Raw genomic sequence first — 23,138 nt, forward strand, 5'->3', positions numbered from 1 at the left:
GTGTACGGTAGACCCATCCATCCTACTGTCTTACAGCCAAATGTGGTGAACGTTCATTTATGTGGGTATGAATGAATACACTGTCAATCATACACACGGACGCACACGTATGCAGACAAACACAGATTGAGTAATCCCATTGTTTGTTAGGCACACAAACACATATTTTCCATAGAGAGGTTGGTGATATCCTATTACCTCAGACTTGACACCACAGTCGTATCTGCTTCCCTAAAAGTCAAAGTGGCGTCTAATGGTTTAGTAACAAGAACATTCTTTTCATTATTGGTTAGTGTTTGACATGTAAGGAATGGTGTGTATTTCCTCTGACTAGAACAATGGAGACACACATGACCAGACTGATTGAGACAATAAATAATACACCATACCCAGGGTCCAAGGATTTTTCTAGGTCAAGTCACGTGGGTTACAACCATGGCTTTTTTGTTGTCCCCTATTTAAACTCGACTGCCCTATTGCTTTCAACACATACAGAATCGGAGCAGTGTGAATAATTATTTATTATTTATAAGATCTCATAAAATTCATATTAATCATGGATATATAATTCAAGAAATAAAACTTACATTCAGTGGGATGAAACATCAGCTAAAACACTTAGTTTTCTATTATCATACAGTAATATTGCACATTACATTCACTGAACTATTGGACATCAGCCTAAAGCTAAGGGAATGTGGGCTTTTGAATATACAGTACACATTAGCAGTAATACACAAATATGTAACTTGTGTGCATTGATTAGGTGAACTGTGCAAATAACCTACTGTAAGAGATCTAAGAAGGCACACAGGTGGGTCATAAGCTGCAGTAACAACAGGATTTAAACCAACAGTCATATAGAAGAAGTAGAATACTTAATTGACCCATTTTCCGTACAGTCCACAAAAACCCAAGCTTTTTTTTAAACCAAGTGTTTCCAAATACACTGCGTCCATTGTAGGAAGGAAAGTGTCTGCCTATGAGAAGAATATTACACAGTCAATGGTCTTGAGGCATGGAGGTCAGGTCACTGGCCATAGGCAAAGTTACGAAGGGAAGATGATCCTCTGAAAACATCAAAGAACGAGCAGTCAGTCTTGGTGTTGGTGCTCTTTAAATATGTAACATTTACTATCAATAAAAAATAAGAATGACTATATAAGTCAAATGTTCCCCAATAAGTCAAATCTCTCTGCTTGGTAGAGAGATAATTAAAGTGAAACTTGAGATTCTAAAAAAAGTTAAATGAGGAGTGACATCTGAGGGAGTTCCTAATATGGATGCCTTACTTTACACTTTACACATTATATCACAGACAATAACATGGTAGTGGCATCTAGTACTGGTCTCTGTGACTCCATACCTCCACGTTATGCTCAGTCCGTCCTCCGTCACTCTCTAGCTCTCTCCGAACTCCTTCATGCTCTTGGCCTGGTTACTGTCGGGCTTCATCATGTCGTTTTTCTTCTTGCCGTCAAAGTTGCCACACAGGCCGCCCACCCTCATCTTGTAGGTGTGGGGCAGGATGATCTCTACAGAAAATAAACACATGGATGTCAGTTTACTGCATATCATAATGCAGTTTACTGTATATCATAAAGCAGTTTACTGTATATCATAAAGCAGTTTACTGCATATCATAAAGCAGTTTACTGCATATCATAAAGCAGTTTACTGTATATCATAAAGCAGTTTACTGTATATCATAAAGCATACATTACATTATCTATAGCATATCGTAAATATTACATTTTAAAACACATCATACACAGATGTGTTTGGAGTGATATGTTGTCTTGTTACCACATGTTCACCAAGCTATGAAAAAAGGTGTCAATGATGACGATAATATTGTGTAATAAACTCTGTCTGTACAGCTGTCTTACTGTCCTATCATTAGAGAGACTGGTGAGATACCACTTATTCAAACTCTCCTTTGGCTGTAATATAACAGTGGTGTTACCTGCTCTGCTGTCTCCATCAAACTCCACAGAGAGGCCGAAGTCTGTCTTCAGGTAGATACGTGAGGAGCGCTCCAGAATCCTCAGACCCCCTGCTGGTGAGACAGGGGCACGAGTGCTCCTACCATCCACCTAGAGAGAGGGAGAGAAAGAGAGAGCAAGCGAAGAAGTGAAAATATGATATATGACTAGTCCTGCATTCCTCTGAAGTTCAGAGTGTACTATAAGCCAGTCATGAACCATTTATCTGATACTGCACAGATAAGGCTCAACCAGTGCCGGATTGCCTGCCCTTTTGCCCTCCTATGAAAAAGTGCCCTTGCAGCTCATGGATTTTTTTTTCTCTTTTCATTTTTCGTTTACATTTTAAAGGTAACGAATTGCACATCAATCTAGCTAATTTCGTAAACTCTTGAATCTCAGAATATTATACACCTCCCCGCCCTCCCGCCCCAGACTGCACTCATCTGACTTGCATGCAGTGGCTACTGGCTGCGGGCACCAGACGGGGAGACTTGAATACTGGTAGGAGGCTACTTTTGAGTTAGATCTGTCACGTGTGTCTCGCACTGTTAGGGACAAAGAATGAGGCAATTCGACTGCTTGTTAGTAAGAAGCAGATGTCAGCAGCAGAACAAACTGAAATGAAATCAAGTTAAATGTTGTTTTATTTTGCCTTTTTCATTTTGAACACTTGCCCTACCAAAGGTCTGTGCATGGTTCTGCCACGCACGCTCACACGTGCACACACACCCTGTAACAATTATAACACGTAGACAGAGATAATGTTTCAGAGATGTGTTCAATATGACATGGGGCAACTGATTACAAAACGCTGAGGATGAAAACCCCCAGAAAGGCCGTTATAAATAATGTATAAAGAGAAGTACAGGCTATGAATAGCCTTATACTTGCCATTTTACATAACGTACAGTGGGGAGAACAAGTATTTGATACACTGCCGATTTTGCAGGTTTTCCTACTTACAAAGCATGTAGAGGTCTGTAATTTTTATCATAGGTACACTTCAACTGTGAGAGACAGAATCGAAAACAAAAATCCAGAAAATCACATTGTATGATTTTTAAATAATTCATTTGCATTTTATTGCATGACATAAGTATTTGATCACCTACCAACCAGTAAGAACCGTTTTTCTTTAAGAAGCCCTCCTGTTCTCCACTCATTACCTGTATTAACTGCACCTGTTTGAACTCGTTACCTGTATAAAAGACACCTGTCCACACACTCAATCAAACAGACTCCAACCTCTCCACAATGGCCAAGACCAGAGAGCTGTGTAAGGACATCAGGGATAAAATTGTAGACCTGCACAAGGTTGGGATGGGCTACAGGACAATAGGCAAGCAGCTTGGTGAGAAGGCAACAACTGTTGGCGCAATTATTAGAAAATGGAAGAAGTTCAAGATGACGGTCAATCACCCTCGGTCTGGGGCTCCATGCAAGATCTCACCTCGTGGGGCATCAATGATCATGAGGAAGGTGAGGGATCAGCCCAGAACTACACGGCAGGACCTGGTCAATGACCTGAAGAGAGCTGGAACCATGTGCAGTGTAATAAAAGCCTGCAGCGCACGCAAGGTCCCCCTGCTCTAGCCAGCGCATGTCGAGGCCCATCTGAAGTTTGCCAATGACCATCTGGATGATCCAGAGGAGGAATGGGAGAAGGTCATGTGGTCTGATGAGACAAAAATTGAGCTTTTTGGTCTAAACTCCACTCGCCGTGTTTGGAGGAAGAAGAAGGATGAGTACAACCCCAAGAACACCATCCCAACCGTGAAGCATGGAGGTGGAAACATCATTCTTTGGGGATGCTTTTCTGCAAAGGGGACAGGACGACTGCACCGTATTGAGGGGAGGATGGATGGGGCCATGTATCGCGAGATCTTGGCCAACAACCTCCTTCCCTCAGTAAGAGCATTGAAGATGGGTCGTGGCTTGGTCTTCTAGCATGACAATGACCCGAAACACACAGCCAGGGCAACTAAGGAGTGGCTCCGTAAGAAGCATCTCAAGGTCCTGGAGTGGCCTAGCCAGTCTCCAGACCTGAACCCAATAGAAAATCTTTGGAGGGAGCTGAAAGTACGTATTGCCCAGCGACAGACCCGAAACCTCAAGGATCTGGAGAAGGTCTGTATGGAGGATTGGGCCAAAATCCCTGCTGCAGTGTGTGCAAATCTGGTCAAGACCTACAGGAAACGTATGATCTCTGTAAATGCAAACAAAGGTTTCTGTACCAAATATTAAGTTCTGCTTTTCTGATGTATCAAATACTTATGTCATGCAATAAAATGCAAATAAATTACTTAAAAATCATACAATATGATTTTCTGGATTTTTGTTTTAGATTCCGTCTCTCACAGTTGAAGTGTACCTATGATAAAAAATTACAGACCTCTACATGCTTTGTAAGTAGGAAACCCTGCAAATTAGGCAGTGTATCAAATACTTGTTCTCCCCACTGTATATGTCTGGAATACTTACAACAAGTTTCCTGTTGTTTCTGAACTCCACTGTGTGGTTATAGACTCTGATCTTCAGCCCTCTGAGTCGCAGACGGTTGTCATTCTCTTTGCTGTCGTCATGGCTGTCGTCATTGCTGTCCTTTTCCTTGCTGTCTTTATGCTTGTCATCCTCATCACTGCTATCACCATGACTACTGTCACCATGGCTACTGTCACCATGACTGTCAACACCATCCTGGTTGACGATCTCAATGATGGCCTCGATGTAGACATCTGGCTGGTTCTTGGACAGGCCTGTGGTCTGGACCAGAATGTAGGAGTTTCTGCCCTCAAAGTCGTGCTTCATGTTGTCAAACGTTCTGTACTCTGAGTCTCCATTGATAGTGCACTCGCTGAAGTCTGGAAGGCAACAGTAGGGACATCATTAGTGCATAGGCATAGCCGCGGGACGTAGGGGTGCTGAGGGTGCTGCAGCACCCCCTAAAAATCATAATAAAAAAAGTACATATTTAATTTTTTGAACAGAAATGTATTTCCCAAAAGTAGTGCACTGGGCCTTTACTAGTCCTGTATTAGCGGACCTATATAGCCGTCTGTAGCGCAGGCAAACATTTCCCCAGCCCATTAAGCCAGTTCGTTGAGAATCAAGTGTGGCCTATACCTGTTGACTTGCAGAAATACTGTCCAGCTTCATTCTGAAGACAGACGGCATCCCCATCACACCCATCTTCATCGTCGCAGTCAATCTCCCCCAGACCATCGCCTTCATCACACTCACACTTTTGATGGCAGTGCTCGGTGTACCAGTTCTCTTTAAACTGAAATCAAATACATCATTAAAGTTATTACACTGCACATGTTACACATATAACTAGGTAGCTACATATAAAAACAGTTAATCATTTTGTGCTGGGTTACTCACATGATGGCTGTTGCCATTGCTGCCCACACAGCCACACTGCTGGATGGGCACACACACCCTCTGTCTGAGCACAAAGCCGTCTTCACATACACAACCCTGTACGCAGGGCTCGTCAGCGCGGCAGTCGGGCGGGCCATGGAGGTGCTTACAGGTGGGCTGGCAGGCGGAGATGCAGGGGATGTAATGGCTGTTCTTTGGGCAAGATGGCGCTGGAGAGCAAATAACAAATACGATGTTGAGTGTATAGAATATATATCACACTGACTGCAAGTATAAGTACAGAGATTACATTTCCCTTGTACTTAGTGTCTTTCCATTTGTAAAAGACAGATTGTATAAAACTTGTTTTAAAGGAGGGTTATGTGATGAATGAAGATTTTAACTTTGTGTTATAGAAGGACACAAAGACTTACTTGGTCTTGCTGTTGGGGGCAGTTGTGGTCTTTCCGTTGTTGGTCTAGGTGGTCTTGGTCCTTCAGTTGTCAGTCTTGGGGATCGTGGTCTCTCAGTTGTTGGTCTTGGTGGTCGTGGTCTTTCAGTTGTTGGTCTAGGTGGTCGTGGTCTTTCAGTTGTTGGTCTTGGTGGTCGTGGTCTTTCAGTTGTTGGTCTAGGTGGTTGTGGTCTTTCAGTTGTTGGCCTTGGGGGTCGTGGTCTTTCAGTTGTTGGTCTAGGTGGTTGTGGTCTTTCAGTTGTTGGCCTTGGGGGTCGTGGTCTTTCAGTTGTTGGTCTAGGTGGTCGTGGTCTTTCAGTTGTTGGTCTTGGGGGTTGTGGTCTTTCAGTTGTTGGCCTTGGGGGTCGTGGTCTTTCAGTTGTTGGTCTAGGTGGTCGTGGTCTTTCAGTTGTTGGTCTAGGTGGTTGTGGTCTTTCAGTTGTTGGTCTAGGTGGTCGTGGTCTTTCAGTTGTTGGTCTTGGGGGTCGTGGTCTTTCAGTTGTCGGTCTAGGTGGTCGTGGTCTTTCAGTTGTTGGTCTAGGTGGTTGTGGTCTTTCAGTTGTTGGTCTAGGTGGTCGTGGTCTTTCATTTGTCGGTCTAGGTGGTTGTGGTCTTTCAGTTGTTGGTCTTGGGGGTCGTGGTCTTTCAGTTGTCGGTCTAGGTGGTCGTGGTCTTTCAGTTGTTGGTCTAGGTGGTTGTGGTCTTTCAGTTGTTGGTCTAGGTGGTCGTGGTCTTTCATTTGTCGGTCTAGGTGGTTGTGGTCTTTCAGTTGTTGGTCTTGGTGTTTCTGGTCTAGCAGTTGTTGGTCTTAGTGTTTCTGGTCTTGCAGTTGTTGGTGATTCTGGCCTAGCTGTTGTGGGTGGTTCAGGTCTTGCAGTAGTTGGAGCTGGTGGTGGTGCATTGGTGGAGTTGTCCACTGGAGGGCGTACAGGTTTCTCTGTTGTTGTTGGTTGCTTAATCAAGTCTAGGAGATAAAAGAATATCCAAATTATGACAATGACCCCAAACATGGTTGTGTTTTTGACCAATATGAACTATGGAGGGAGTGACCCTTACCTGCACAGCGTCCACGATGCAGAGATACATCATCTATAGTCACGTCGGACTGATCAGTGGTGCCTCTGTGGCCCTCGAAGATGATCTGAGATCAAAGTAATAGCCAAGGGGAAAAATTCATAATAGCAAACTGATATATAACAAACAGGTAAAGTAAGCACATTTTGTCAAAAGGGCCTCTGGATGAACAGTAGTACACAAGTCCGAGCTAGTCCAAACTAGTCTTTAAATTACAACATAGAGGGTGGGAAAGGCCAGGGGCTACACCAAGACCAAGGTCACACCACTACCTCACCTGGAAAGGTCCAGTGGTCATCAGATCCACCTGAGCCTGTTGCCATGAGTCTCCCTGGTTGTTCCTCTTTCCCCACACCCCGTCCGCGTAGCGGTCCTGGAGCAGGTAGACGTGCAGACCCATGGTCTCGGCCGAGCCAGACATGTGGTACCAGAACTGCAGACACTGAGGACCGGGGTCAGAACACTCAGAGCTGAGGAGGCGAGCCGTGTCTCCGTTAGACACACTGTTGGCCTCGATGTACAAGTAGTGACCAAATGGACCTGCAGATTATAGGTGAAAGTAGATTAGAGATGGGGTCACATTATATTCCTTTAGATTTTATTAGGGGTTCTAACAGCAATGGGACAGGTCAGGTTGTTTATGTAAGGGTGTACCTCTAACCATATAGCCATTGAGGTTAATGGAGCAGAAGAAATAGTTAAGGGTAAGTCGTTCAACCCAATTTGGACTTTCAGGTCTGTTGTTTGAGTTTTGGAGATTTTTCAACCATTACAATGCATTAAAAAGCATTACAATGTCCAACAATAAGCATATTGGTGCACATTCAGGGGGTAGCACCGACCGGGACTCAAACCTGGGTCCAGTCACTGCCAAGCCAAACACGTCCTCCGAACACCTACTTCCTTTTGTGTGGTCAGCTGATGGCCCAGTCATGGCAGTGGGAGTGGAGCCACTGTGCCTTGTCCAATCAAAAACGTCAGTCATTAGCTGGGTAAAACCGCAGAGGTCCTGCTCGAAAGCGCAATCGAAGTTGCAGACTGAACGGAGAACATTAGAAACATTTGTAAACGTCAACATGAGTCTAAAATTGTAATACGTTATTCTGAAGTACCATAGAGAAAAATGTATCTTCCATAAGAAGATGAGTCTATAATGTTATGTACCTGGGTGTGGGGCAACTCCTCCATCAACTGAGGACGGAACTGAAGCTCCACTAATACCACCAATCGAAGAACCTGCCAGATGAAGCAAAGGAATGGCATTGGTCATAAAGGGTGAACGTTTTCTTATCGGACATTCAGGGATTGGATAAAGCATGTGTCCCTATGATAATTAAAAAGCTCACCTGAGCATGATTCATAGTGGATGGAGACGTCATCAAATGCCACGTCAGACCGAGGGTCAGAGCCTCGGATTCCCTCCATGATGATCTGAAACAGAGACGTTTTGTGTTGGATGAAAAACAATCTCCCCTCTCTTTGTAAAACCACAATCTTTTCACACTAGTTAACCCTCTAGTTAACCTTCTCCTACCTTGAATGACCCATCAATAATAATATCCACTTCTGCCGGATACCATGTGGAGCCCTGGTTGTTGGCTTTGGACCACAGTTTTTTGTTTCTGTTGTGCTGGTCAAGCTGGTAGACATTGAGAGCCATGGCCGTGGCTTGTCCATACATGTGGTACCAGAAGCGCAGGCAGTATTGGCCCGGCCCGTTTTGGCACTTAGGGCTCATCATACGGGCAGAGTCTCCGTGGGACACACCGTCACCCTCGATGTACATGTAGGAGCCACCTGACCAACCAATGCACACAGACACTCTTTAACATCATGACTCCCAGCATATTAGCTCTGAAATGGCTTGCTTCTATGGTGTCTATGGTGTCCTCTACAGTATGTAGACAGGTATTTATGTATCACTGTTTGTACAAGTCAATAGGCTACAACCATGTATTGACGCATTCATTGAATAATGTGCAATCTCAGAAACAGTGACTGATGCCCATTTGAACGTTGAGATTGGATCTGGGTGTGGTAGGTAATTTCATTTTTTTGTCACAACCATGTAATCTCTCACCTCCTGTGGTATGGTCCTGGGTTGGCCCTGTGAGGTCAGAGGGTGTTGGGCCTCTCTGTCTCCTCCAATCAAAACTGTCCTGAACAATTTGCTCCCACCAACACTCGCTGTTGTCAAAGTTGCAGTCTAGAGGACAAACTTTAGGAGGCAGAACCATAGAAAACTCAGTCACCAAATGAACCAGCTGGTATCAAAGGAATGGGAATGCTGCCATTGATCAATTTGCTAAAAAAAATAATGTGGTCAAGGTTCTTACGTTCCTTGTCAGGTGTAGTAACTGGTGGTATTGTGGGAGGGTCAGCTAGACTATCTGCAATAATAAGACAGACAACAGGGGTTTTCACAGGAACACATTACACAAGCCTCAGGTTCAGGTGGATGTGAGAAAGGGCAAAGTAAGAGAAGGAGGGGGGAGGGGAGGAAAAAGAAGAATGAAGGATCCAAGTTGAAGACTACAGCAAAAGGCAAAGTGTATGATGATGGATGGGGTGAGCAACCTCCATACAATCATAGTACGGTGTTCATATTAGGACAGCCTCACCGTAGTAGTGGGTCCATAACCAAATGTAAATTAGATTAAAACCTAAAGATTGGCTCTAAACCCAATCCATCATCATCATCATCATCATCATTATAAAAACAACACCACCATACCACACTCACCACAGGCGGTGTCGTTCCACCAGGGCGGAAGGATCACATTGGCCACTTGGCAGGTGGTCACATAGGACCTCAGGGAGTCACATGTCACATGCATGTTCCCGCCGGAGGCACAGTGGTCAGACACACAGCTGTCGATGTAGGGTGTGGGGTGGACGAAGGGGTGGCAGGGCTTGAAGGCTTCGCGCAGCAGCTTGGAACACTCCCGGTAGCCCTGGTCATCCAAATGGGAGTCACATGATTGGGGGGCAGGGGGGGAGGCAACACAGCTAGGGTAGAAGGGAAAGGAGAGGAGATCAGTGGTGTTATGTACTGGATTTGTTGATATGGTCATAGAATAGTGTTAATGATACAATGACGGTTCCGCACTTCAGATTATGCGCCGGATATGGTCATTCACTACAAACCGAATGACCATGTACGTTACCGTTATGGTTCAAAACATTCAACCAACTCACCGATCGTCCTCCGGACTATTCACTCTCCAGCTGTTGGCGAATGTGACCACGTTGTTCTCGGGTTTGGTGCTGTTAGGGGTCAGGAAGTCATCCCCCTGGTCGTCGGAGTAGGTACCACACAGGCCGCACATCTCACCCTTGTAGCGCTCGTCCAGCTGCAGGAAAAGCCTGCTCTGGTCGTCCAGCAGGATCCGGAGGCCAAAGGTCGTCTCCATGACAGTGTACTGCTTCTTCTTGTACACCTTCACCATGCCATATGTGCCGTTTACTGTAACAGGAAGATGCTGCCAAACATGGTTCACCTACAGTGGAGAGTAGGGAAGGGTAGGGTAGAGTAACGTAGAGTGGAGCCAAGTAAAATAGATGACAGTAGAACTGAACTGAATTAAATTGAATTGTTGTTGGAGTAATGTATGTCTCCACTATCTCATTGGTCAAATTGTAGACACTAAAGTACACTGAACTGTCACAAATACAAATAAAGACATATAATGTATAGGCATAGTTACATTCTGTACTACTAGTCTACATAAAGTGTATTTGACCTGTCATGCCAAGACAATACAGGACAATGGGGAAGGCTTAATGGGAGGGTAAAGTCCAATGAGTCAGTAATACATGCTAAGATTATTTCAAAATGTTGTAGTTTTCATGCTTACAGTGGCACTGTAGTTTTCCATCTTCACATGCAGACCCCTTGTCTCCAGAACCACTGCGCCCAGCTTGGCACTGCTCTCGTTCTTGGGGTTCCAGTTCTGGCCTGTCACTGAGAACTGGACGGGTGTGTGTGTGCCGCATGTCTTGGCCAGGGTGTAGCTGCAGCCCCCCTGGAAGGTGTATGCCTTGCCGTCGAAGGTGATATAGTGGGGGTCTCCATAGACGTGGCAGGTGGCCGGGCTGGAGGGAAAGCAACCTTTGACCCCCTCTTTGACCTTGCACACCTCGTCGGCCATGCAGGAGGAAGCAGCACACTGGAGTCTGTCCCCACCCATACACTGGCACACACGATCACACTCGCCTTCCATGAATGTCACTCCTCTCTAGAAAAGAGTGAAGAAAAGAGATTGATGAACATGAACATTCTCTGTCTGTCTGTCTGTGTGTGTGTGTTAATATTTTGCTCTCCACCTAAAGCCATTCCCTACTTCATAGTGTTCTCCCTTTATCCAGCAGCCGCAGTCCTCTGCAGGGACACAACTTCCCCCGCTGAGCTTGAAGCCTGGGTCACACTCACACCTCTCCTCACAGCTCCCACACGCCCCTTGGGTATCCATGCTGGCGCAGACCTCAGGGCAGCCCTTAGCACAGGCATTGTAGTGGCTGTTCACACCACACTCCAGGGCTGGGGGAGGTAGAGAAAGAGAGATGAGACAAAAGTCTGGTCATGGTGTAAAAGATGGCTATCATCATCATCACAACCACCACCATCATCATCACCACCACCATCATCATCATCATCATCATCATCATCATCATCATCATCATCACCACCACCATCATCATCATCACCATCATCACCATCATCATCACCACCACCATCATCATCACCACCACCACCATCATCATCATCACCACCACCACCACCATCATCATCATCATCATCATCAAGTTGTCTCCAACTTCACCAGTTAATAAGAGCAAACTGTTTACTACAACAGGAAGGTCAAAATAGGAAAACATAAAACAACTTACGACACATAGTCGAGTTCCTCCAGGCTGGTACGAGCACCCCGGCCTTGAGGCACATATCAGAGTAGGACTGCAGGGCTTCACACAGCACCTCTGGGTCACCACCCGCTCCACACATCCCCGCCACACAGCTCCGGAAGTAGCTCTCTGCTCCCAAGACAGACTGGCAGCCAGAAAAAGGCCCATGCCTGGAGACCAGGGACCCACAGTATGGCTCGCTGGCATACTCCGCCTCCTCAGTTGGTGGACACTCTTGGGGGACGACGGTCAAGTCACAGGCCTCGCTCTGCCTGCTCTGGCCGAATGTGGTAGAGTCTGCGGCCTCGGAACTGCCAGGCGTGCGGTAATCATCGTCTCTCAGGTGGTTGAAGTTCCCGCACATGCCGCAGACTTTACCGGAGTACGATACGGGAACGGTGATGTGGACAGCACCGGCATCGTCGTAGGATACAAAAAGGTTGAAGTTTGTCTCCACGACGACGGAAGCGGCGTTGCCTCGGATGTTAACAGTGCCACCATTGAGACTCAGAGGGAGTTTCCTCCAAATGCCGTTGACCTGAAAAAATGATACAGATTAGTGTGCTTGAAAGACTTTGGTCTTTCTTTGCCGTTCGCACATCTACGGTAGTATGTAGTAAATATTTACTGGATCAAGGTGTTCAATACTTTGGAATAGGGGACAAAATACTAATGCCCTAATGGCCCATAAAACTTTGAAAAACCTGATAAGGTTTCATATTATTGTACATTATTGTGTAACCGAACTTTGAACTTATCTGAACTTAGTTGTATTGTAAATACTTTTTCAGATAATCAGTTCATGGAAACAGCAGATGAGCTCCAAAATAATTGGGACAGTGACAATTTTTTAAAATTGTTTTGGCTCTGTACTTCAGCAGTTTGGATTTGCAATGATATAATGATTATGAGGGTATTTATTTATTTATTTTTATTTCACCTTTATTTAACCAGGTAAACCAGTTGAGAACAAGTTCTCATTTACAACTGCGACCTGGCCAAGATAAAGCAAAGCAGTGCGATAAAAAACAACAACACAGAGTTACATATGGGGTAAACAAAACATAAAGTCAAAAATACAACAGAAAATATATATACAGTGTGTGCAAATGTAGCAAGTTATGGAGGTAAGGCAATAAATAGGCCATAGTGCAAAATAATACAAATTTAGTAATAACACTGGAATGATAGATGTGCAAGAGATGATGTGCAAATAGAGATACTGGGGTGCAAATGAGCAAAATAAATAACAATATGGGGATGAGGTAGTTGGGTGGGCTAATTTCAGATGGGCTGTGTACAGGTGCAGTGATCGGTAAGGTGCTCTGACAACTGATGCTTAAAGTTAGTGAGGGAGATAAGAGTCTCCAGCTTCAGAGATTTTTGCAAATAGTTCCAGTCATTGGCAGCAGAGAACTGGAATGAATGGCAGCCAAAGGAGGTGTTGGCTTTGGGGATGACCAGTGAGATATACCTGCTGGAGCGCATACTACGGGTGGGTGTTGCTATGGTGACCAATGAGATAAGGCGGGGATTTGCCTAGCAGTGATTTATAGATGACCTGGAGCCAGTGGGTTTGGCAATGAATATGTAGTGAGGACCAGCCAACAAGAGTGTACAGGTCACAGTGGTGGGTAGTATATGGGTAATATATATATCCATATTGGATGAACTGTTTAGAAATTACAGCACTTTTTGTACATAGATAAATGGCTGTATATTTTAGGGGACCAAAAGTATTGTTGGATGCATTTGCTGTTTGTTTTGGTTGTGTTTCAGATTATTTTGTGCCCAATAGAAATTAATGGTAAATAATGTATTGTTCATTTTGGAGGTACTTGTATTGTAAATAAGAATATAATATGTTTCTAAACACTTCTACATTAATGTTGATGCTACAATGATTACGGATAATCCTGAATGAATCGTGAATAATGATGAGTGAGAAAGTTACAGAGGGTCATTGGCATTGTCTGGATAAATGGCTGTAAATTTGCATTTCACGGGAGAGAAACCTTATCTGTGGCAATCTCGATGAAGAGACGTTCCCCCAGAAGTCCTGGGGTCACTGACGCCAGGAGAGGTGTGATGACTAAATTAATGTTACTGTGTGAATTTAATTGTTGTGTTTGGTTTGTTTCAAGAGCTTATATAGAGCTGCACATTTTGATATGTCTTACTGCATTGTATGTTTTCTGGTTGATGTATTTTTAAAGTGACTGGATTGAAATTGTATGTTGGGTTGACTGGTTATCAGGCACATTCCTGTTGTCTGGTCAGAACATTCAAATTGAGTTGATTAGATTAGAATCTGGGTGTGTTGTTTCTGCCTTTTGTTTGCACTAGCAAAGTGCCCAGAAATGTTAATTCAGGTTGGGGGTGCGTTCCCGCTTGAATTTGGTTAAAAGGGCAGTGAATTCGCTCATACTTTGAGAACTTGCTACCAAGCTCCTGTGTGTATCAGACACACAAAGTTTTTTTCTTTTAGAGATTATACTGAATTGAAGAGTATACTATTGGATATAGTAATTTACTCTGTGTTATTCTCTAATGTATCATTTATTTCATGTACACTGTAATTGTTTGAGTGTCAATTATTTTGTGACTAATACATTCTAATTGTTGAATTGAGTAAATGCAATCCTAGTTTTCCAGAGTAATTCTTTGATTGACTATATGCCTATAATTTAGTAGGTCTATTGATAGTGGTTATATACACTATACACATATCACATGCTTGGGTACGAACTTGACATCCCTGATCTGCTTGCCTCAATAAATTAATGCTAGAATACTGGTTGCCGGGATTAGCTATTTGTATCTAGTCTCTTAATAAATGCATAACGGTGCAAGTTAGACATTATAGTCATACTGAGTCGGTGATGCAATGATTCGCTAGCTTGCTATGTCCTCCAGAGACGCACAGGGCCTGTTGCATTAATTCACATAATATTGGAGTCAGATTGATGAATGTAGTTTATTATTATTCAACATATTTTCTACTTAATGGTTGGATAATTTTTACACATCTACATAATGGAGACCCCTCATCCTCAGTCGATGGGGATCTCCACCAACCTACAACCCTGTTATTGTAAAGGTGAGAGGTTAGCATGTCTTGGGGGTATGATATTTGTGCGTCTGTAACTTTCTCACTCATCATTATTCACGATTCATTCAGGATTATCCGTAATCATGGTAGCATCCACATTAATGTAGAAGTGTTTAGAAACATATTCTATTCTTATTTACAATACAAGTGACTACAAAATGAACAATACATTATTTACCATTCATTTCTATTGGGCACAAAATAATCTGAAACACAACCAAAACAAACAGAAAATGCATCCAACAAATTTGTAGAGTCACAAGCTTAATGTAGTCATTGCGTGTCCTATGAATATGGGACCAAATATTACACTTTTTACTACTTTAATACACGTATACTGTAAGTGAATTTGTCCCAATACTTTTGGTCCCCTAAAATGGGGGGACTATGTACAAAAAGTGATGTAATTTCTAAACGGTTCACCCAATACATATGAAAAAACCCTGAAATTAAAGCTGACAGTCTGCACTTTAACCTCATAGTCATTGTATCATTTCAAATCCATTTCAAATCCAACGTTTAGACCCAGTGACTAAGTTTAGCACTATTATGCAGTGACTCAATTACAAAAAGCACAACTAAAGTCAGGACATTTTTATGGGTCTAGATACATTATGTAACATTAACATGGCCAGTTGGAATTTGCAAGGTCTAAATCATATGTGAAAGTGATTATAACCAATAAATGATTATAACCCATTCTATAATGCAGAAACTTCATAATATCAACCTATAAGGTACTCACCATGACCCGGTGGTTTTGTCTCTTGTGCAGGGAGACCCTGAGGTTCTCCACTTCCACCTTGACCTGCTGAACAGCAGACACAGAGGAGTTTCCTCTCAGCTCATTCTTCACCTCCACACTGAAGTGGGACAGGGGGGTCTCAGAGGGCGCAGAGGGCGAGCACACCCAGGTCAGGACGTAGGTACAGGGGCCCACGAAGAGGAAGTTGGCCCCGTCAAATGTGCTGTAGTGGGGGTTGCTGTGGACAGTGCAGGTCCCTGAGAGAGAGAGAGCATGAGAGAGAGAGCGATAGAGAGAGAGAGAAAGAGAGAGAGAGAATAGTCAAGTAAAATAGTCAAGTACAATTTTTAATAACCTATTCTGTGTTTTGGCTTTTAATAAAGGTGTGTTTTTCTCCAAAGTTACTGTAGCAAGAAATTGGTGTTGTGGATGACACTGGAATTAAGGACGTGTAACTGCACACAAGTGTAGCCTATAAAACAGACTGATTAATAGGTTGCTAGTTCTACTGACAAATCCCATTTTTCCTTTAGCAATCATTGTGTTGTTTGAAGAAAAAAAACAGCAAAACAATGCTTAGCATTATTTGTCCTTGATACTATTTCGCACCTGCATCTGTCCTGGTAACTGATGAACTGTCACCTTCAATGCTGAGGGAAGAAAAACAACATCAGGATCAAATCAAAACAGTGGGAGAGAAATGGATATCATAGTAAAACACTTTGTTTGCCTATAAATCAATATATCAACATCATAACCTCGATGTCATGGTGCATCAGAGAACAAGTTGCAAACAAAAGTTCAGCATTTGTATTATTAATACTAATGTTGACATAATAAGGATTTAGACAGTAATCATAGAAGTGAAAGAGTAGGATTCAGAGAGAGAGAGAGAGAGAGAGAGAGAGAGAGAGAGAGAGAGAGAGAGAGAGAGAGAGAGAGAGAGAGAGAGAGAGAGAGAGAGAGAGAGAGAGAGAGAGAGAGAGAGAGAGAGAGAGAGAGAGAGAGAGAGAGAGAGAGAGAGAGAGAGAGAGAGAGAGAGGAGGAGGAGGGAGGGAGGGAGGGAAGGGTGGGCAGAAGAGAAAGAGAGACACAGACAGACAGACAGACAGACAGACAGACAGACAGACAGACAGACAGACAGACAGACAGACAGACAGACAGACAGACAGACAGACAGACAGAGACAGAGAGAGCCGATACCTATGCCGAAGGAGATGGATGGAGGGAGGAAGGGAGTGTGTTGGAGAAGAAGAGAAAGTGATAGAGAGAGAGAGTATCTAAGAGTATGTTAGATGCTAGACATTAGACCAAGAGATACAGTATGATAGTGAGACCCACCTTGCTGTGGTCCCTGCATGTAGCAGGCAGAGGAGGGCTGCTGTAGCCACCAACCCAGTGTAGGTGCCTTCTAGCATGGCTGTTCTCCTTGCTGTGATCCCTTATGGAGGCTAGAGATAAAATACTCTTTGCACTTCCTGTATAGAGAGAGTGGAGAGTATTGAGTCTCAGAGTGTTGTCAGGTCTCACTCTGATTCTGACTGGGGAGAGGAGAGCGGGCAGGCTTTTATAAGGGTCTGGGGGAAGCACACACCTGATCAGGTAAAACCCAGAGCAGTGGGCGGGTAAAGTAGAAAATGGGGGTGGTCAGGTGTATGGCGTCAAACAGACATTGAATTGACGAATTGATTGAGACATAGTTACTATAAAGGGTGCCAGTCCCCAGTCCCAAGGTCAGGGATTTAGTATAGGATCAAAGCTATGGCATGACTAGTAGACTACGCCACACTGATTAGAGATTGCTGACAATCAAAAGATGCAGATTTATTGTACTTTTTTTCACTTCTTAGGAGCTAGGAGCATGTAAGAATCATAAGGGAAAAGTGTGAGGACAATCACTGAGCTCAATCTTTATTGTATTTATTGATAAGATCAGGGGTGGAAATTAGGGGAAATCCAGGGAAACCGGGTTCCGGGAGTGAATTTCCGGGAGTAAAATGTAGCTTTTTAAGGTAATACATTGGTGGGTTCCCAGAGTGACTTTCCCCCTATTACCACGCCTGGCTAAGACACTGTTCTATTGGAAAACTACATTGCTAAAGTTTGTTTATTTGCTTATTTCGGACGCCTCATGATCCAAAAAGTAAAAGGTGAGTGTAAAACAGTGTACTGTAGTTAGTTCCACTATGAACAAAAAACTGAAACAAAGTAAGAGCATGATTAATACTTAAACAAGGTGGCATTTATAGAACTTTTGGGTTTGACAATGGGTTTGTTTATGAACAGGAACAGACAATGCAGATATAAGCAAGCTTCAAATTGTATTTGTCACGTGCGCCGAAAACAACAGGTGTAGACCTTACCATGAAATGCTTACTTACAAGCCCTTAACCAACAATGCAGTTCAAGAAATAGAGTTAAGAAAATGTTTACTAAATAAGATAAAGTAAAAAATAAAATAAAATAAAAAGTATAACAATAAAATTACATAACAGTAACGAGGCTATATACAGGGGGTACCGGTACCGAGTCAATGTGCGGGGGTACAGGTTAGTCGAGGTAATTTCTACATGTAGTTGGGGGGGGGGATATGTCAATGTAAATAGTCCGATGGCCATTTTATTAATTTTTCAGAAGTCTTATAGCTGGTAGTACTGTTTGAAATTAGAACAACTTTCACTTTTCTTACAACCTACAATCATCAATATTAACCTGGTTTGTGGGTCATTAAATCAATGATGGCAAAACAAAATCATGCAAAACCTAAAAAAAACATACTTTGTTGCATATCGGTCTTAGAAAAGGAGCATTATTTACTCAATGCTTGCTTTCTTGGCAAAATCATACTGGACACCGGTTTTAACAGGTAAAAGAGAAGGGTAAATTGACTGTACATATGTAGGATCTCAATTCAAACATTCTTTTGTTGCTGAGAATTTTCCTGCACAGCAGGAAATGCAAACTTGTAGTGTATATGAGGTTTAAAAAGGCTTCTAAAGTTTAGAATTTCCACTTAGAAATGTCAGACTTGATTTTCCCTAACAAAAAATGAATCAACTACTACAAAAATATCCATTAATTATAATCCACATAATAACTTACATTTCCTGTGACTGCAGGATTAATAGCCACTTCCTCCTCAATTAAAAACCTAATCTGTAATCCAGGGACTACAAATGGAAATAAGCCTTTTAGCTAAATTGCACATTTACAGAAGATAAATGTGCATTCATTAAAGTAAAGTCAAGTAAGAGTGAAGCAAAGTAAAGTTCAGTGACTTCAAGGAGGAATAAAATTATGTGACAAAGTACGTGTCTAGAAAGCATTCATGACATGCATTATGGTGGCAGGTAGCCTAGTGGTTAAGAGTGTTGGGCCAGTAATTGGAAGGTTGCTGGTTTGAATCCCTGATTCGACAAGGTGAAAAATCTGTTGATGTGTCTTTGATCAAGGCACTTAACCCTAGTTGCTCTGGATAAGAGCGTCTGCTAAGTGATGTAAATTACATAGCTCCTCCTTATCACTGTAAATGCATGTAAGCAAATATTTTGCCCACACATTGAACATTCCCCAAAAGGGAGGCAGATAATGCCACACTAATCTATTAATTTATGCATTCTTACCTATCTGAAGAGGGTGGCACTAACCTTTTAAACCATGCAAACCTGCTGCTAGCGAGGTAACAATGTACCCATAAGGGAAGCCGAATACAATTACAACAACACCACATTAAGGGAATTACAGGCCTACATAATGAAATTCATAATGGCACCCCTTACGATAAAAGATTGCAGTCAGAGTACAGTATAACTGCAGTAATTAGAGTGCAGTATAACTAGAGTACAACTGCAGTACACTGCAGTTATTCTGCAATTACTGTGTCCAAAATACCACAGTCGAATGCAGTTACTGCACTTTTACTGCAGTTTCAAAACTTTTATCTTTTTTTGTAAGGGACTAGTATCTGATTTATAATATGTTCCCATATGTCACGTAGTAACGTGTGTCATTACATATCTATACATTCATTTATACATGTATTTATACATATGGTGCTTACACATACTGCTATATCAATATTACATGCACAATGAACAGTTTCCAAGTGTTTGCCCCTGTAATAATATAAAAGCCTACTTTTTTCCCCATCAAAAGTGACTGGAGACAACTTCCGCGTTGTCTCCGTACTGCTGTACTGTTTCTTGCTACTTGGCTACCTGCCAAACATGTTCGATTTTACTCTTAATAACGTCTTAGTTTTTTTCGTCACACTACTTTTTTTATTTAACTGCAGGACCTCCTCGGCTTCGATGCATATGTTATGTGATTGAAATACTATCAGCTTTTATGTTGCTTTTATGATGAAGACAGCACCTCTACAGATGGTTTCTAAGTGAGCATTGCCTTCTATCAAGATGCATAAATAAATAAATGTTGCCTACATTTGGTGTATCAATTTACTGCATGAAATGCTTAATTTTGCAGGAGTTATTATTAAGGCTATGTGAGAGGTTATAGACCTACAGTCAGTGTCCAGATTTCAGTTTCCATTTAACCCATCTAAAGAGTAGTCTACAGTTCCCTTGACATGCTATAGGCCTATTTGAAGTCCCGTCTTGTCAATAATTTTCTAGCCCTCCCTTCTCTTTATTTTCAACTCTTCTTTCGCAGCTTTTGTCTTATTGAATTAAACTTCGACAATGTCATTTTTGCCTCCATGGATTGATGTTAACATTTTCTGCCTGTTCCCAAAAGCATTATTTGGCAATTGGCTGTGTAGGCGATTTGGCGCCTACAGTTAAGCCCTGAAGCTTAGGTTTATGCACTAATACCAGATAGCCTAAAATAATGAAAGAAAAACAACAATGTAGCCTATATAAATTGCACAAGGATTATACAATTATGGATTTTTTAACCGTGATTATGACTCAACCTGCGCATCACTGTTGTTTTCGGCACTGAGCAAATTTCAGGTCTGCTGAGAGCAAACTTGAACATTGTGAAAATTCTGTGTAACTTCCAGCACGCATTTACTGTGAACTCTGAGACTGTACCCGCTTTAAATTACAGTTTTAACAGTGGTCAAGTAGGCTACTGTGGCTATTTGATCATAATGTAGGCCTACCATAAAAAAGAATGGAGAAAATGCATCCCATAACATTTTTACATGGAAATAGCTAATCTATCATTTAGCCTACAGTAGGAGCGAATGTGTGGTGTTCAATGTAGGCCTACATTCCATGAGACTTAAAAAAAAAATGCAGGGCTTGACATGAACCTGTTTATCAAATTATGCTACCCTCTGCTTATTGGCTACTTAGCTTATTCAAGCCTGTCTCAAAATACAACACTGCCCCTTTAAGAAATAAATGCTCTTTACCTGACTTGCTTTTCAAAGATGGCTAGAAATGCACGTTTTGTGCTCTTGTAGGAAGCAATCACGCCCCCATTGCTGACTACAAATGATCTATAACTGGGCTAATAACTCACTAAAAAGCAAAGGATATGAACAAATGTGCACACGTGGCTACATGCAGCTCAAAACAAGCACATCTACTACTCACGACCGCTCATGCTGGAAACACAGTCCAGTTCAAAGTGAATGGCACAGATCTATATTTGGCAATGGTCTATTTGCATATACAGTAGACCTACTGCAGCTCTGATTGGTTATGGCGCACCATTCTGTGTAGAGAACAGGCCTGAATCGTGCATGTTAATGCAATAGAATCCTACTCTGATGCGTTCTGCCTACAACAAAACCGCTTCCATAGTTTTGCATACTAAGTCTGGCATAGTTTATTTTGTTTTGGTATGTTGCACTAAAAGTGGCTAATATTGCGTTGATTCTATCACAATTCCCACAGTAGAGGGAAGCGTTGATAGTGTTAACTAATGGGGAAAACTCTAGAAAGTTGAGTGTCGAATCTTATGCTTCTCTGCGTGGGCTGATATTTCTTCTGCCAGCAGTCCCGGGGGAGATTAGAGTGCAATTTAGAGGGAACATTGGTTAAGGGGTCTGAGCCGCTGAAGCCTCCTACCATTAGCTCTGACAAATTGAAAAGCCTAGTCATTGGCGACTCCTTTACCCGCAATATTAGAATTAAAAAGAATCATCCAGCGATCATACACTGTTTACCAGGGAGCAGGGCTACATACATAAAGGCTAATCTGAAGATGGTGCTTGCTAAAACTGGCAAGTGTAGATGGTATAGGGATATTGTTTTCCAAGATCGGCACCAACGATGTTAGGATGAAACAGTCAGAGGTCACCAAGCGCAACATAACTTCAGCGTGTAAGAGCCAATTTATGCTTAATCCGCGAATGTGGTCGGATGTTTCGTATGGAGGGTGTGACGCAATTGCGGCGCCTCAGGAGGCATGCAGAGGCCAAATCAAGCTCCGTACCGCATTACCGTGCGCCTCCCAAATGTTGTAACAATGTGGAGGGCTCCGTATATCTCCACATTGACATGATTGGTTGACAGTAGGTGGGAGCGGGAGGTCCTGTGTAAACACAAACTCACTTCCTTGACAACTTCCTTCACAACAGCTCTGCGCTGCTCTGCGAAGCTCAAGAAGTATGAATGCCCTGACTTCTGCAGAGGCCGTATCACTGTAAATGTTGCACGGCCAATGCAGATGTCGGATTGACCAGGTAAAGCCTTTAACTTAGCAAGAAAGATGTGTTGGCATCGAGCAATTGTCTTTGGCCCCCTCCCAGTTAGGGGGAGTGATGAGCTCTACAGCAGACTCGCACAACTCAATCGCTGGTTGAAAACTGATTTCTGCCCCTCCCAAAATATAGAATTAGTTGATAACTGGCCCTCTTTCTGGGACTCCCCCACTAACAGGACCAAGCCTGGCCTGCTGAGGAGAGATGGACTCCATCCAAGCTGGAGGAGTGCTCTCATCTTATCTATCAACATAGACAGGGCTCGAAATCCTTTAGCTCTACAATGAGATCATGATCATTAGAAAGCAAATTACGGGACTCTTCTTTGAATCTGCGTATTTCACCAAAACTCAGTTGTCCTGAGTCTGCACAGAACTGCCAGGACCTAGGATCAATGGAGACACTCAAGTTTTTTAAATCCTGTATCTCTCGACACATTCACTAAAATAGTCATGGCCTCTAAACCTTCCAGCTGCCTACTGGACCCTATTCCAACTAAACTACTGAAAGAGCTACTTTGTGTGCTTGGCACTCCTATGTTGAACATAATAAATGGCTGCTTATCCTCCGGATGTGCACCAAACACACTAAAAGTGGCAGTAATAAAGCCTCTCCTGAAAAAGACAAACCTTGACCTGGAAGAAAAAAAAAAACGATCGGCCTATATCGAACTATCGGCCTATTCCTCTCAAACATTTTAGAAAAAGCTGTTGCTCAGTAACTCACTGCCTTCCTGAATACAAATAATGTATACAAAACGCTCCAGTCTGGTTTTAGAACCCATCATAGTACTGAGACTGCACTCGGGGAGGTGGTAATTACCT

At 42.8% G+C, this 23,138-nt stretch overlaps 1 protein-coding gene across 1 annotated transcript; it reads right to left on the minus strand.

The window, feature by feature from the left end:
- Positions 1-1,401: 1,401 nt before the first annotated feature.
- LOC311146267 (zonadhesin-like) lies at positions 1,402-16,998 on the minus strand (the record flags this gene model as incomplete). The annotated part of the gene is made up of 21 exons (XM_084182763.1): positions 1,402-1,535; positions 1,967-2,096; positions 4,470-4,849; positions 5,112-5,268; positions 5,373-5,581; positions 6,386-6,489; positions 6,649-6,766; positions 6,859-6,943; positions 7,154-7,416; positions 7,777-7,914; positions 8,223-8,307; positions 8,411-8,673; positions 8,957-9,094; positions 9,213-9,266; positions 9,620-9,885; positions 10,075-10,376; positions 10,734-11,114; positions 11,220-11,416; positions 11,767-12,319; positions 15,639-15,895; positions 16,980-16,998. 21 exons carry the CDS (start codon positions 16,996-16,998, stop codon positions 1,402-1,404), a joined length of 4,233 nt encoding a protein of 1,410 aa, XP_084038889.1.
- Positions 16,999-23,138: the final 6,140 nt, after the last annotated feature.

The sequence above is a fragment of the Coregonus lavaretus genome (assembly GCF_964263955.1).
Source record: "Coregonus lavaretus genome assembly, chromosome: 19".
Taxonomy (NCBI): domain Eukaryota; kingdom Metazoa; phylum Chordata; class Actinopteri; order Salmoniformes; family Salmonidae; genus Coregonus; species Coregonus lavaretus.